Source organism: Mauremys reevesii, linkage group 16 (assembly GCF_016161935.1).
Source record: "Mauremys reevesii isolate NIE-2019 linkage group 16, ASM1616193v1, whole genome shotgun sequence".
Classification (NCBI taxonomy): Eukaryota; Metazoa; Chordata; order Testudines; family Geoemydidae; genus Mauremys; species Mauremys reevesii.
In genome coordinates, this window is record NC_052638.1 from 18232770 (window position 1) to 18247876 (window position 15107).

A 15107-nucleotide genomic window follows, 5' to 3' on the forward strand; every position below is an offset into this window, starting at 1 on the left:
GGCTACCTTTTAAATTGATCCAGAAACTGAAGCTGGTGCAGGATGCAGCAATCCTCTTGTTACGTGATTAACCTTTCCATTCATCCTGTGCTCTGTTATCTGCATTGGCCTGTTCATTTCTGGGTTGATTCTATGGTGTGATTATATGATCACTGGTGTGTGTGTGTTGCCTTCCTGCTTCCTACTCCCTATTCCTGTTTTGTTTTCTGGTGCTCTCTCCTTGAACTCAGTGCTTCTGTTCCTGCTTATGGCTGTGTGTGTGCATAACACTGGGTGTCACACACACACCCACACCCACACCCCATGCAGGAATAAAAAAAAGTGCCAATCCAACCATCACCTTTCTTTGTCTCCCACTTGGAGCTGAAGATTCACTGCTGACACTTTCTCTGTGGTTCAGGTGGGCAAAGGGCCTGGCTGCTCCCCAGGACTCCAAATAACGTGTCATACGGACAGAGGCTCGCATCTTCAGCCCATCGTTCACTCGTGTTTTAGGGAGATGATTATTCAACGTATGCTGTTTAGACTAAAAGTAAGAGACACACATTTACATATAAAAAAAAGTACACTGCGCTCTGAAGCTCTGTTGGATTTGTACCTGACAGCCACACAACTATGGAGGACTTTGGTCTCCAGGGACATGGCACTACAGACAGACAGAGTGCCATCCTTGATTCCCCATCCCCTGTCTTGTTCGACTCTAGTTTAAGAAAATCATAACAAACTGAATTGCTGAGGTTCCCTGCTTGGAAACCTGCTCTGATTCAACCTTCTGGCTTTCTGGACCATGTGTAGCATCATCGGAGATCACAGAGCCTTGCAGACAGATGAAGGGGTTTCCTCACTGTCAGAGGAAAGTCAAGGCAGGACAAGACCATAAACATGAGGTCTTGGGTACATGACACAGAGGGATCCACACAATGGTTGGGAGGAAGCTTGAAAGAGTTCTACAAAGCTCAGCCCTGGATTGCAACAGAGATTATGTCCTTCTGCCATGGATGTGTAGCAAAGGAACATATAAACCTAATAACACCCCTTCATGAGACCAAAAGTAGCTGACACATTAGGAATAACTGGGGTAATAAAGCATCAGATCTTAGATAGTGCACTGATGAATAATCATATCCTCACATTTTAGGCATTTCCAGGAGCGCAAGAGCCATTTTAACAATGGTATATCAAATCACACTGATGAGTACACACACAGCATAGCGTGCCAGTAAAAATCTAATCACAGAATAGTGTAAAACACCCAATCACCCGCATGTCTTCATAGTATCAGGTCTGTAATTTAAAACAGCTAAAGAAGATCATTTGATTTGTTTTCTGCTAATTCTTTTTCTTTCCAATCTTTGGATACTTGGATTTAAAGGGAATTACATGGCCTCATGGTTCCTAATTACAAGGAAATAAAAATTTGCATACTGCTTCAAGCTATTATTAATCAATGAGATTGTACAGGGATCACTTGATGATTGCCCTGTTCTGTTCATTCACTTTGAAGCATCTGGCATTGGCCACTGTCGGAAGACAGGGTACTAAACTAGATTGACCTTTGGTCTGACCCAGTGTGGCCATTCTTACTTTCTTAAGGGTTCTTGTGACTATCTGGAAGTTGTGAAAATAAGTAGCACACAAACAAGTTCACCTCCCATAAAACTGGTGTGTGGGGGGCAGGGAATATATTACATTCCCTTAGAAATGTTATGTACCTTTAAAAAAAATAGCACGTCTGACAACTGTGTTGTATTTGTATACATATTATGATAAGTACTAGACACCAAGCATGCAAGACAAAAAGCAGGTTGTTACTTATTCAACATTTCATAGAATTTCTAACTCTCAGTTGTTTGCTGAACATACATTGATATTTTGTTCTCAGTTTAAAAAAAAAAAAAAAAAAAGCATGATTATGGTCAGAAATGTGATCTGTGAAAAAGGCATCTTTCTTACCCAATAGAGCAGTCATCCAGCTCTGTGTATTCTCAATCCTATCTGTTTGCCTTACTGATCAAGGCAAAATTCTGCTCTCAGTTATACGTGTACCACCTTCATAGAAAGCAACGGCACTTACACAAGCAGAACTAAGGTCATAATTCAGAGCTATGGAAGAGGGAATTCAATTCTACTCTATTCTCGCTGAGATATTAACTGCAAACTAAATTTTAACTGCAGAATCTTTACTACTGATGACGCATACCTGGAACATTCTATGGTGACATTTTTTTTCAAAACACTTTTCAGAATCCCAGTTTAATTGTACCATGGGTGGCAAAGATCACATTCTTTAAATTACAAACAGTTTGAATGGCCTTTTCTGGCGGTATCGCTGAAGAGAGAAATTTGAAAAACTGCCTGTGATAGTCCATATCCCTATGTTCACCCTTTTTACAAAACTATTTTGTAAAACAATTTTGTACAAAGCATGCCTTATGAGGTATCATTTGAAAACTCATAATCCGTTGGTCATTATTGTCTTGGTAAAATATGTACGGCAACATTGTATGTAAAGTTGCATGTCTACTGTATGACATTCCTGAGACATGTTCTCATTTCAAAAAAGCAGGCACAAACCAGTTCCTCAGAGACAAAAGGCAAACTGATGCCTCAGCCAGGTGCCAACAAAATCAAATGGACTATCATCCGGCTAAGTGGCCATTCTTTGGCAGGAAAAAGGGTGTGAGCAAGAAATGTACAGCTTGGCAAAGGAACAGCTGGAAGTTCCCATGCAATCAGCCTGTCACCTGAACCCCAGCTGGAGAGGATTTTCAAATAAGAGAATTGCTATAAGAAAGAGGAGCAAACTCCCCAGATCTCTCCCTTCATCTCTACTCACAGCATCGACAACACTTGAAAGATAAAGGAAGCATCATCAGACTGGGGAGAGATCTTGGCTGAAAGATTCAGCCAGTAAGACTGCTGGAACATATAGTGAGAGAGCTCCATCAGATCCACCCTTCCCACACTCTTCAAACACATTCTGCAGTGACAGGTAGCTCCTTGAAGCTGCCCATGTTCCCTCCCTGCTCCAGTAGTAATGCCTAATGTAGCTAGCCACAGTAGAAACTAATGGGACCTGGCTGGGGACTCAGACAGTTGTTTCACTCCCAGCATAAATTTCTTGCTCCCAAGGTACTCAGCTCAACCATGAGATACACCAACTGGTAACTCCACCCCAAGGTGCATATAGATTTCAGCTGAGTTGGAGGAATGAGGGGGAGAAAAGAGGGAAAGTAACCAAAGCAGAGGGACCTAGAAAGAAACAACAACTGTGGTGGGGGAGGAGGGGTCAAGAGAAAAGGTGGCTCCTAGCAGGTTTAAAAAGTTTCTGATGAATGCTCTAAGTGTCTGCCTGCTCTGGTCTCGCTATTCATTTTTCTTATTTCTATCTGTTAAATGGGAATTTAATAGCAAACTTCAGCACCTCAGTATGATCAGTGTTTGAAGAATGGCTTTCAGGGCTATTGACCCAGAATACAGAAATGAGTGAGTTATACAAGGAGGTTATATAAAGCATCCTAGATAGGAAACCTAATCAAAACAACAAAGCAGATAACACAAGCTTCTTCAGAGTCTCTACTACCTGAGCCACAGAACTCCTATTGGGGAACATAAGAACAGCAAGAGCTGGGTTTCAACAGGAACAAAACTTTCATATTTTCGAGGGCGTAACAAAGAAGGATCAGTGGTACCAGTCAACAAGGTCTGTGTCCAAGAAAACACTACAGAAGCCGAGCTCTAGGCATATTACTTCCATAAGCAAAATGGCAAATGTTCACTCACAGTCATCCAGTTAATTAGCAGTTTTGCTATTAACAGTTAACTAATGTTTTGCTACCCTAGATGGATGCCTGTTCTGTCTGCAGCGCTGAGCCAGCCCTGACTGCACTAGCATACCCAGGAAGCTCAGGATTGGCTGCAAAGGCACATAATCCATGCTCAGGGAATCCAGTGAAATACAGGAACTGGACTTCACTGCAACACACTTCATAAGCCAAGCTCTGGATGTGACTAGCAGAGCCCAGTCTCAGATAGTATTTCAGGAGTGCCCCAGAGTCTCTTCTTTTGATTCTTTATTTGCTTTTCATTATAAAACTCTCAAAACCGTTAAACACCCAAGTGGCTTATTTTGCTTGATTACAGGTAGCCAGAGACGAGTATGAACTATAGGGAGGAGAATTAGATGCATCCCTTTGTCTCACTTGTAACACTAGCACTTCATCCTGAAATGGAGTGTATCGGGGTAATAATGAAAGATATTAAATATAGTGAACTATTGAGGAAGGGCTGATGGTGATGAAGCCCTAGCGTGGCGCTAATTCAGAGATTAATTACACTAGAGAACCCTTGTAGATGTGGATGTATTTTCCACTTCTGGCACACAAGAGGAGGATTGAGGAAGGCTTTAAGGAACAAAGAGGATCTCTGTTGGACAGACAGTCTCAGTAGTTAACAAGTATTCATGTGTGACCACCACCCTCGAACATCCCTTTCTAGGGGACAGCAGTAATAAATGAATGTTTAATATTTGGCTACTGAGGTATCTATGGTGAAGCTACTTGTATATCCTACACTGAACACTATATAAAACAAGCTTTCCTTCTGAGAGAGCGGGCAGATCAATTTAATAAGTATTTGCCTTAGGAGCTTCAGACATTTTTTAAATGGACTTTACTGCAGAATTTTTCCTTTGAAATTCAGGAGGATTATATAGTTTAGCTTTATGCAAAGCCTTTCTCCATAAATGGCTTTGCATGACACACACACACACACACATCAAATAATAGATAAGCATGCATTTTTGGCCCTCTCTAGTGGCTGGACCATGTAAGACATTTGTAAGTCTGCTATTGCCTTCAAGCTAATGGACTTTTAACTCAAACAGTACAGGCACATGCTTTTAGATCCAGCGGTCCTGCATTCAAACCACACAGATGACCCATATACACTCACTCTCTCTCTCACACACACACACAAATTATATTCCTGAACTAAAACACGCGCATATATATATTTTAAACGTAGACACATACCCTCGGGTCAATCACCAAGTAGGTTTTGATGTTCATTGCTTTAAGGTATGGGTCTCTCAGGTGTCCATTCCCTTCTTCCACTTCGTAAGCTTTGCCTAGGTGATTTAGCGTTGCTTCAGTGATGTGTACACGACTAGAGTGGGGAAAAGGAACAAAAGGCCTAAACATCTAGGGAAAGGTCAGTTTAAGCAACTCATTTACATTTCAATGGCCCCCGTTGACATTTCTGTGCTTTTCAACAGCTTTGGCAGACGACTCCAGGATACTGCCAGCAGTTCAAACAGCATAGCGATCCTTCATGGTACATTATACAATATAACTTTATTTGTGTTGCGTCTTTCATACCATGTATATCCCAAAACGCTTCCTAGTACTAAGTAATACATGAAAGTAAATAGCCAAGGGATAGAGAAATTAAGAGGTGCAGGCAAGGCAGAAGAAATATCGTCAATGAAGATTTGATGACTGACAAGGCAAAGAGACAGAGGAAGGTTGTTCCAGATGACAGGAGCGTCAGAGAATGCTTGCTCGCTCATGCTCACACACACACACACACACACACACACACACACACACACACAAACTGTGTGGAGGGATGAGTCCTGTGCTAGACAGGCAGAGAGAATATCAGGCAGAGAGAATATCAGCCAAGTGGGTTGGAGGGCAATTCTGAGCATGTATTTTTTTCTGGAGAGAGCAATCAGAAGCACAGCAGCAACAGTGCAGGTCTCTGAACAGGATCTGCTAATACTCCCACGCATTCATTCTGATCACGAGCCTTGTCTTGAATATTTCGTTGCACTAGATAATCACAAGGAATCAGGTGTTTGTGCAACCCCTTTCTATAGAATTGCTCAATAAAAGACATTCCGAATAATTAAATGTGTTAATATAACAACAATAATGATCCTTTCACTTATATGCTTCCCTGTAGCTATAGATTTACCCTATTTTATTGATGGAGTAATTTAGGCAGAGAGAGGTTAAATAATCTGCCCAAGGTCACACAATGCATCAACTACAGAGCTGGGAAGAGAACCCAGTCACTGACTTTAAAATGGAATTTGTGAGAGAGTACAGCAAGAAATAGGTTAATGGCAGCTCCCCACTCCCTTTCTCTGCACATGTGCTCCATGGAAGGGTCGGAGACTGATTACCAATCAGATTTCCCAGGAGGAAAGGTAGCTCTTTTGGAGTCAATAGTTGAGAATGCCTTGGAGCAGGGTGGGCTGAACCCCAGTCTTGGCTGCACTTAGCCCCAAAGTGACTGGAGATGTTTCTGTTTTGTTTACTGGCAACTGGTTTACGAGATTATTTTGTTGCAATTCTTACCTCAGCTTTAACCAGCCTAAGAGGACTTTCTAAAATGAAATTTTATAAGATGCCCTAATCATTATTATTTGTGTCCACTAACAACTGTAAAATGCTAGGTGACACCCCAAAATTAACCAGGGCTTATTTAGAGACAGTCTCTCATTCAGCAAATTCTTTAGGGATTTCCAATATACTAGAACCATTCAAATGCAACCTCTGTTAGACAGTATCTTGATTCAAGAGTTTGCTCAGCTGCATATTATGATTAACAGCAAAAGATGCTTTTTTTAAGCCTACACAATAAATGCAGCACACTTCAGACCTTGATGCAAGCATGTCTTCTCTCCTTCACTTAAACTCCCATTGCAGAGTAAACATCAGTACCATAAAGGAGATATTGTTTATAAGATTACAATCATCAGGTCACAACAAGAGCTGGTCATAAAAAAAGTTTTTCTAAATATTTAGAAACAAAAAAGGGAATATTTTGACAATTTCTGAAATGATTAAAGGAGCTTTATTTGCTCATGGACGTTACTTGAGCCTCACTGAAAAAGGGACAGGTATATAATGAAAACTGCTGCCTCAATGCCATTTTTGGTCGTTTCCAGATGAGGGTAAATATACTGTCCCCTCCTCACTCAGCCTTGAAGGTAAACAGGTTACTCGCAGTAAGGATTGCAGGGCTGGGCCTAAACTAGTAAATGTTGCTTAAGTCAGCCTGTTCTTCAGATGAACAAAGAAAGCTATTAAGTTAAATTACAACAAGAGTGACATTTCAAAGGTTACAGTAAAACACTTTCGGATCTTTCAGACACATGCAGAAATGACCATCAGTAACCAGCTCAGCAACACCAAATACTTTAAAAAAAATTATTCAGATGCACAGAAAAGAAGTGAGGTCACATTACTATAGTACAAATAACTCTGCTCTAGATCAGAAGCTCAGCCATTTTTCTATGGAAAGGTATTTGGGTGCACATCAATAAAATTTCACCACTAAACTGAATACACCTGCAGATCATTTACAATGTCTATTACATTGTAGCGAGAAAAAAAATCAGATGGCAAAACAAAGAAACACCACACTTTACAGTAAAATGAACAAACATGGTCAGTTTTGCATATCATTCTGTTATAGTGTGAGGTTTTCCACAGTGCTCAATATCTGCCTGACTGCTCCCAATGAAATAAAACTTCCATTGACTGCAGTGACAGCAAGCTTAGCCAACACTGTGTGCTTATGGGAATCTCACCCATGCTGTATTTTTTTCACAGGAGCTGTGTAACAAGCAGCCTCTCTGTGAGGCCACACCATAACCCCGTGACACAAAATGTCCCCTTCTGTCAAGCAGTGTAAATTTTGAACCCAATGATGACCCAGTGCTAGGCAGTGTAGAAAATGCAGTATTACACAGTGCTGTTTCAGCACAGGCAGGCCAACCTAAACCAGTCATAATATTTAACAGAGAGTTAAACATAAGCATGTAGAAGGGAACAGAGCCATCAAAGCTTTATAATGTGGTTATGGTCCTAAAACTGACTGTAAAAATGCACCTTCTGATTCCCTCACTGTATTCAGAGTCATGGCTAGCTCACTTCACAGGCAAAAAACAAAAAACAAAAAAACCTTTACAATTCTGTACCCCTGTTAGCACTGCAGAGTCAACACAGCACACGAGCAGTGTGCTCGATTCTACTGTGGCTGGCATGTCACCACCACAACTGGTAACCGATCTGTAATCACTCAGGTAGGTGGTAACAAGGAACCACCCCTCAAGACCAAGCTGTGCTTTCAGGGTTTAAATAGCAATCGTAGATTTATATAATTGCCACTCCACAAAACATTGTTAGATTTACACAGGCTATGAAAGCCCCCAAAAAATTACAGAATCATTAGGGGTGGAAGAGGGAACAGATAGAATCAACTTCCTTGCTCCTGTACAGGCTGGGGAAAAAACCCAGGTTTCTTTGCTAAATCCTGTCCATAGAGCTCTTTCTCTCTTTGAAAGCAGCATCTATAAAGTATCATGTTGTGAGATAACGCTGTAAATTACAAAACTAAAACCCCATGAGTGTATCTCTAGATTACACATGAGCATCTGACTCAAGGTAATAAAACTGCTGTTCTAATCCATTTTAGACAAAGTCAGCATCATTCATTGGCTAGGACACTGGCTGAGAGCCAGGAAACCAGGCTTTCATTTCTAGCCCTGCCACTCACCTGCTGTGTAGTTTGGACAGGTCACTGCACTTCCTCATGCCTTTGTTCCCTCTTCAATATCGGTTTATCTCGTCTGTTTAGACTTTAAACTCTTTTGGGCAGGGCATGTCTTTTACTACACGTAAGTACAGAGCCCAGCACAAAGGGGTCCCGCCCTCAGTTGGGGCATTTAGGTACTACTGTAATTCAAATAGTTAATAATACGAGTGTGTGCAAGCCCAGGACATCTTTATTTGTTTTGTTTTATTTTTTAAAACAGCATTTGGGGTATTTTATAATCAGAATTTCAAATATTACATATACTGGAACACAGAAAAACACTAAGTTGCTATTCTTTCTGAATAAGGGAAATACTAAACAGTTGTGTTTTAAAGAATATTTACATTTCATGTTATTTTTAGTAAGTATCTAAGATAGGCATCTTGAACCAAGGATAGAGCACTGCATTGGGAGTCAGGAGGCCTATGTTCTATTCCTAAATTCCATACTGCCCTGCTGAGTGACGTCAGGCAGATCACTTTACACCTCTGCCTCAGTTTCCCCACTATAAAAATACATAAACATGCTTACTACCTTCCTTTGTAAAGTGCTTTGTGATCTATAGATAGAAAGAGCTATTATTATTATTATTATTGACAAACTACACACAAACCTACTGTTTATACATCATAAGGCTGCATTTTTATCTTGGTTTTCTGGAACTCTCTCTAAATAAATGTATCACTCACACTTGATTTAAATCATCAGTAGAAACACTAAGTATACAGCCTTCTATTGCCTACAGAAGCTGTGTATGTGTTTTCATCTAAATTTACAAATACAGATACAATATATCTTTATGTACAACTTGAATCAAGTCAGTCAGCATACAATAAAACAGTTTCAGAGATGCAAGGAAGGTCAAGAGCTATATAAGAAGCATTCACTCACATAAGATCAGAGTTCTATGGATCAGGTGAGAAATTATCAAGAGACAAGCCTTTTTCACAGTAGAAGTGGACAGTCATTTTTGCCCATTTCAAACCTTCATTGATTAAAATAAATGCAGCAGCACAGTTATGGATTCCAGGCCCAACACAATATAATGAAATATTGAAATAATATAAAAACTATCATTGTGGAACTGAAGCAGCAGCCAAAACAAATGTTCTTACCCAGGTATTCCTGAGGATTCCATACGATTAGCTAAGGAAACATCATGAGACCACACATCATACTGCCATTTCCGGAGTCCAATCACGCCACAAAGTACATTCCCAGAATGGATACCAACTCTCATACTGATGTCCACTCCAGTGGCTTCTTTCACTTGTCTTAGGGGGGAAGGGGAAGAAGGGAGAGAAATCAGAAGATAAGCTGTCTGCCCCACATATATACATTACTTACTGAGATTCGATTTCCTCCACTCACTAAAAAGCAGATGTGAAACTTAGAATTGCTGAAGACAGAAGGGGAAAAAATGTGGTGATTTATTAAAAGTATCCAGATTTTATGGAGACTTCCTCTGATTTGTGCATCTGAAGCTTTTCTAATTTTATTGCATAGAATACCACCGTTACTATGGTCTCCCAAATAAAGGGTAGACAAATGGATTGATTCTCAGCTCATGGCACAGCGATTCAGCGCAGCAATTAAGATTAGAATACACACAAGGCTCAGTTTCATAATGAAAAGAAACATGAACTTAGGATGGGACTGTCAAAGCCATAGGAAGTGGTCTAACTCTCCTCCTACTGAAGTCAATGGGTACAAAGTTAGGCCAACTTTTGGCTATCACTTGGCACTGTCACAGCTAAAATTTACAAGAAAGGAGAATTAAATCCTAGGAATTTAAATGTAATTTACACACAAACACTATTTTTGTGTTATTTGGATGTTAGGCTGCGGCTAGAGTTTAAATGTTGTGAAGTGTTCTTAAATACATGTCCTTTCTATTCATGCTAGGGTTAATAGAGGTTGTAGGTGGTCTCATGGCAGTATTTGAAAGAGTTGGCAGTAACTTCAGTTGTCCTAGCCAACTTTGTTCTCTTTAATATAAGCAACAACATAGCTTAATTACCTTCACCACTGAAATTTAAGCCTGAACATGAGATGATGCTGGAATGTAATAAGCAGTCAATCCATTCATACTGTGTAACCTTAGAATGAGACATTACAGAATCCCACATTATTGTGGGGATGGAACCATACCTTTGCATTACCACCTTGACACCTGACCTTACACTCCTTGTGCACTCAAATCTGCATTCCTTCTGCACACAAGAAATGCAAGACTAGGCCTGGTACACTACCCTCTTCTCCTCCTCAATACATTTTGTGTGCTAAGCAATAGAAATAATAAAAGGGTGGTGACTGCTCCTAGATATGTGGAAACAACTTTTTGTAAACAAAAAAACAAAACAAAAAAAGGCTTGTCTACACAGCATTGTCAAAGTGCATTAGACGGGTGTGATTTGTAGTGCACAACACATCAGAGTGCTTTAACTGCTCTGTGTAGATCCTGCTTGCATGCTCTAAAAGGTGTCTAGTTCATGTTAATGTAGACCCACCAGCAGGGTCTACATGGGGCAGTTTACAACAGGTCAGAGTGCTTTATAAATTACACCTCTCTGATGCACTTTACTGCACTAGGCAGACGAGCCCAAAGAAATACTAACACCATCAAGCAGGCGTCACAATTTTTGATTTTATGGATTTATGATAAATCATGTATAACTAAAAATAATACATTGGCCTCAAAGTATTTCATTCAGCATTTTATTCTCTTCTGATTTCATCTCCTTTCTACATAAGCCATGGAGACCCATGATGTTCTGCTCTCATAATACATATTTTGTTCATAGAAAAGAGGCTGGAGCCGTTCTGACGTGACACATGCAAAATGAAATAGCATAAGTGATACAATAGTTAGTGAATGCATTCTAGACTGCCCACACAAAAGACTAAGAATGATCTTACCCCCCCCCCAAATCCCAGCCCTACGTTTCTAAGGTGCTTGTTTATTTTCTGAGTGTCTAAGTTAAAAAGTCCTTTTTACACAATACATACTTTATAGCTTCACACATGTCAAGTCCCATTTTCACACAGTTCCGGGCATGAACCGGTAAGGACACAGGTAGGCCTGAGACACAGTAATAACAGTCTCCCAAAATTTTTATTCTCATGCATTCATTTTCCTGCAAAATAAAGAGAAAGAAACATAACAGGAAAAAAGCACTGCTTATATGCATCAGTACGTACCCAAAGTACATAACATAGGAGACATCACTTGTCAATGTCATTTTGAGAAAAGTTAGGCCCCATTTAATCCTGGTTGAAGCAACAAAACAGTTTCCCTCCTTCTACATTCAAAACCCAAAAGGGTTTGTTAGTGATGTTTCTTGTTACCTGCTTCACTCCTGAGTGTTACCGAAACCAAAAATAAAATTAAACCAGAAAGAAGTCAGTGAGATGGCTTTATTACTTATGGGGCTACTCCAATTACGTAGTCCTGCATAATTGTCATGGAATTTGCCACCAGATGGACAAAATCTGCTTGTCTGCCATTTTACCATAGTTTTTCATAAATTGGAAGCCAACAATAAATTACTTGCCCTGAGTGAAGCATTTTGCAAGGCTGCTCTAGTGGATAAAGCACTGTGTGTTGTCACCAGACCTGCCAAGGCTTGGGGAAGGAACCAGGGGTCTGGATATTCAGCCCAACAGTTTACTGAGGATGTTTTCAGTTGCTTGAAGAGAGAAGCCAGCATGAACCACAATTTTGATACTTCTAGCAATAGAGCAGCAATGCAATTTCACAAGAGAATGCCTGCCTGCCAACTGCAGGATGGAAAGGGACAGTTACCTGTTCCATAATTGGCGTTCTTCGAGATGTGTTGCTCGTGTCTATTCAACAGTAGGTGTGCATGCTCGCCATGTGCACCGGTGCAGGAAGTTTTTCCCTTAGCAGTACCTGTACTGGGGGAGCACCGCAGCGACCCCTGGAGTGGCACCTGAATATCGCACCATAAGGGGGACCGTGCACTCCCCGCAACCTCGGTTCCTTCTTGCCGGACAACTCCGACAGAGGGGAAGGATGGCGGGGTGTGAAATAGACATAAGCAACACATCTCAAAGAACACCAGTTACGGAACAGGTAACTGTCCTTTCTTCTTCGAGTGATTGCTCATGTGTATTCCACAGTAGGTGATTCCAAGCCATAACTGTTGGAGGTGAGTAGGAGTTCACGATAGGCTGGGACAGAGTACTGCCCTGCCAAGCCTGGCGTCATCCCTAGACTGGGAGACAATCGCATAATGCGAAGTAAATGTGTGAACAGAGGCCCAAGAGGCTGCTCTACAAATGTCTAGAATAGGGACATGGGCTACATCGGCAGCTGATGAGGCCTGAGCCCTCATAGAGTGTGCCCTGACGATCGATGGCGGGGGAACCCTGCCAGGTCATAGCACGTGCATATGCACAAGGTGATCCATCAGGAAAAATGCTGGGTGGAGATAGATTGCCCTTTCACCTGCTTGGCCGAGGCAACAAAAAGTTGCGAAGATTTCTGGAATGGCTTGGTCCGATCCAAATAAAAGGCCAGCGCTCTACATACATCTAGTGTATGGAGGCAGCATTCCTCATTGGAAGAATGGGGCTTAGGGCAGAAAAGAAAGATGCTCTGTTCTATACGGAAGGCGGAGACCACCTTCAGAAGGAACGCCGGGTGTGGGCGGAGCTGGACTTTGTCCCTGTGGAAGACCATGTAGGGCGGTTCCAAGGTCAAGGCCCAGAGCTCCGAGACATGTCAGGCCGACGTGATCACTACAAGGAAAGCTACCTTCCATGAGAGGTGAGACCATGAACACGTGGCCAGGGGCTCAAAGGGAGGACTCGTGAGTCGGGACAAAACTAGGTTCAGGTCCCACTGCGGCACAGGAGGTCTAGCGTATGGGAATGAATAGTCAAGGCCCCTCAGGAAACGGGAGGTCATAGAGTGGGAAAAGACCGAGTACCCTTGCACCAGTGGGTGGAAGGCCGATATGGCCGCCAGGTGTACCCTGACGGAGGTGGGTGCCAGTCCCTGAGTCCTAAGGGACAGGAGGTAGTCTAGGACAAGCTGGAGAGGCACGGAGGAAGGGGAGACTCCCCACTCACTCACCCACTTGGAGACCTGGACCACTTCGCCATGTACGTCTGGCATGTGGACAGTTTCCTGCTTTCCAGGAGGACTCACCTTACCTGCTCTGAACATCTGCCTTCCTCCTCATCTAGCCATGGAGGCAGCTCAAATTTTGTGCATTTTTGCATTTCTTTGTGAAATTAAAATCACTCCGATTTTCCTGACATTTCTGCACCATTTTCTAAGAAAATTGGTTTTGCTTCAAAAATTGGTTTGGGAATGTTTGTGCAGCCATATTACTGGTCTCTCAAAATATCATAAAAACATCAGGGTGATTTACTGTGTTAAATGAAAACAGGCAAAACAACATTGGGAAAGTTTAATTAAAACATTTCCACAATTTTGTGAAGTCCAAAATATGTATGTATTCAGCTGAGCTTTCATATTGACAGATGCTAATCACAGGACATAAAGTAACCTATAAATTATATTAATAAATAAACTGTAGAGTATTTTGAGATTATTTTTATGAAATATTATACAAAAATAAATTATCTTGTTTTATAAAGACAATTCAGCTGTTACTTTTTCCGAACCTAAAGAACCGTTACAAACAATGCCTATAGTTATCCTTTCAATTCACTTTCATTAAAAAAATCTATTTTTATTTTACTTATTTTATATATTTTTATCCTGTGGCATAAAAAACCCATGCAACTGTAGTAACAGTTGTATCAAGCCATATGTTCATAAGCCATGTGTCATACAAAAATATAGCTCTAATAAGAAGGTTAGTATGAATCTCTTATTCTCCAGAGCTCGCAAAGCTGTAATTACAACTCAACTCCTGGAAACACTATATGAAAAATTAGAAGTGTGGGAAAAGATAATTTATTGTTTACAAGGCTTTAATGTATGCTATTTTAGCACCAGGGATGCAGTACATTCAACAATCTAATTTGCCCACATCCATCAAGATTTAATTTAATAACTTTGTTAAGGATTCTTCTCTTTCAATTATTTATAGCGTAATTACATAATACTTTAACAGCAGCATAATCCCCTATTCTAGAATTTACAACTTCTCCTTCTTACTTCCCGGAAAGCTCTAGAACATTACAAACTAAATGAGATTTTTCCAACCGCATTAAATTCTTCTAACTATGCTTCAGTTAGTTACCTATACCCAAATATGCTCAGTTTATAAATCAAACCACAATCTCTAAAAAAAATCAAGGATTGGGAGTTCTGAAAGCCAGGCTTTGTTCTTTCAACAATAAATTTCTAGAACCAGAACTTGGCTGGCATTTACTTCTTGTACGTTACAGGACAAAATAAAATACAACTTACTCTTTTGAAGCTATGTTAGCTCCATAACACTGACAATAGGAAAATCATTAGACAGACTCAACAGCTTTCCACTCAGTCCAGGACA

At 40.8% G+C, this 15107-nt stretch overlaps 1 protein-coding gene across 10 annotated transcripts in view; it reads right to left on the reverse strand.

Annotated features, from left to right (window-relative positions):
- The window catches only part of ADCY7 (adenylate cyclase 7), a 124738-nt gene that overhangs the window by 24435 nt on the left and 85196 nt on the right, over positions 1 to 15107 (reverse strand). For all 10 annotated transcript variants that reach the window (XM_039503811.1, XM_039503810.1, XM_039503812.1 and 7 more), the window contains 4 exons: positions 11620 to 11747; positions 9726 to 9884; positions 5034 to 5166; positions 341 to 526 (listed from right to left, as the gene is read on the reverse strand). In XM_039503811.1, coding sequence (XP_039359745.1) covers positions 341 to 526; positions 5034 to 5166; positions 9726 to 9884; positions 11620 to 11747 — 606 coding nt within the window. The remainder of the gene's footprint in view (positions 1 to 340; positions 527 to 5033; positions 5167 to 9725; positions 9885 to 11619; positions 11748 to 15107) is intronic.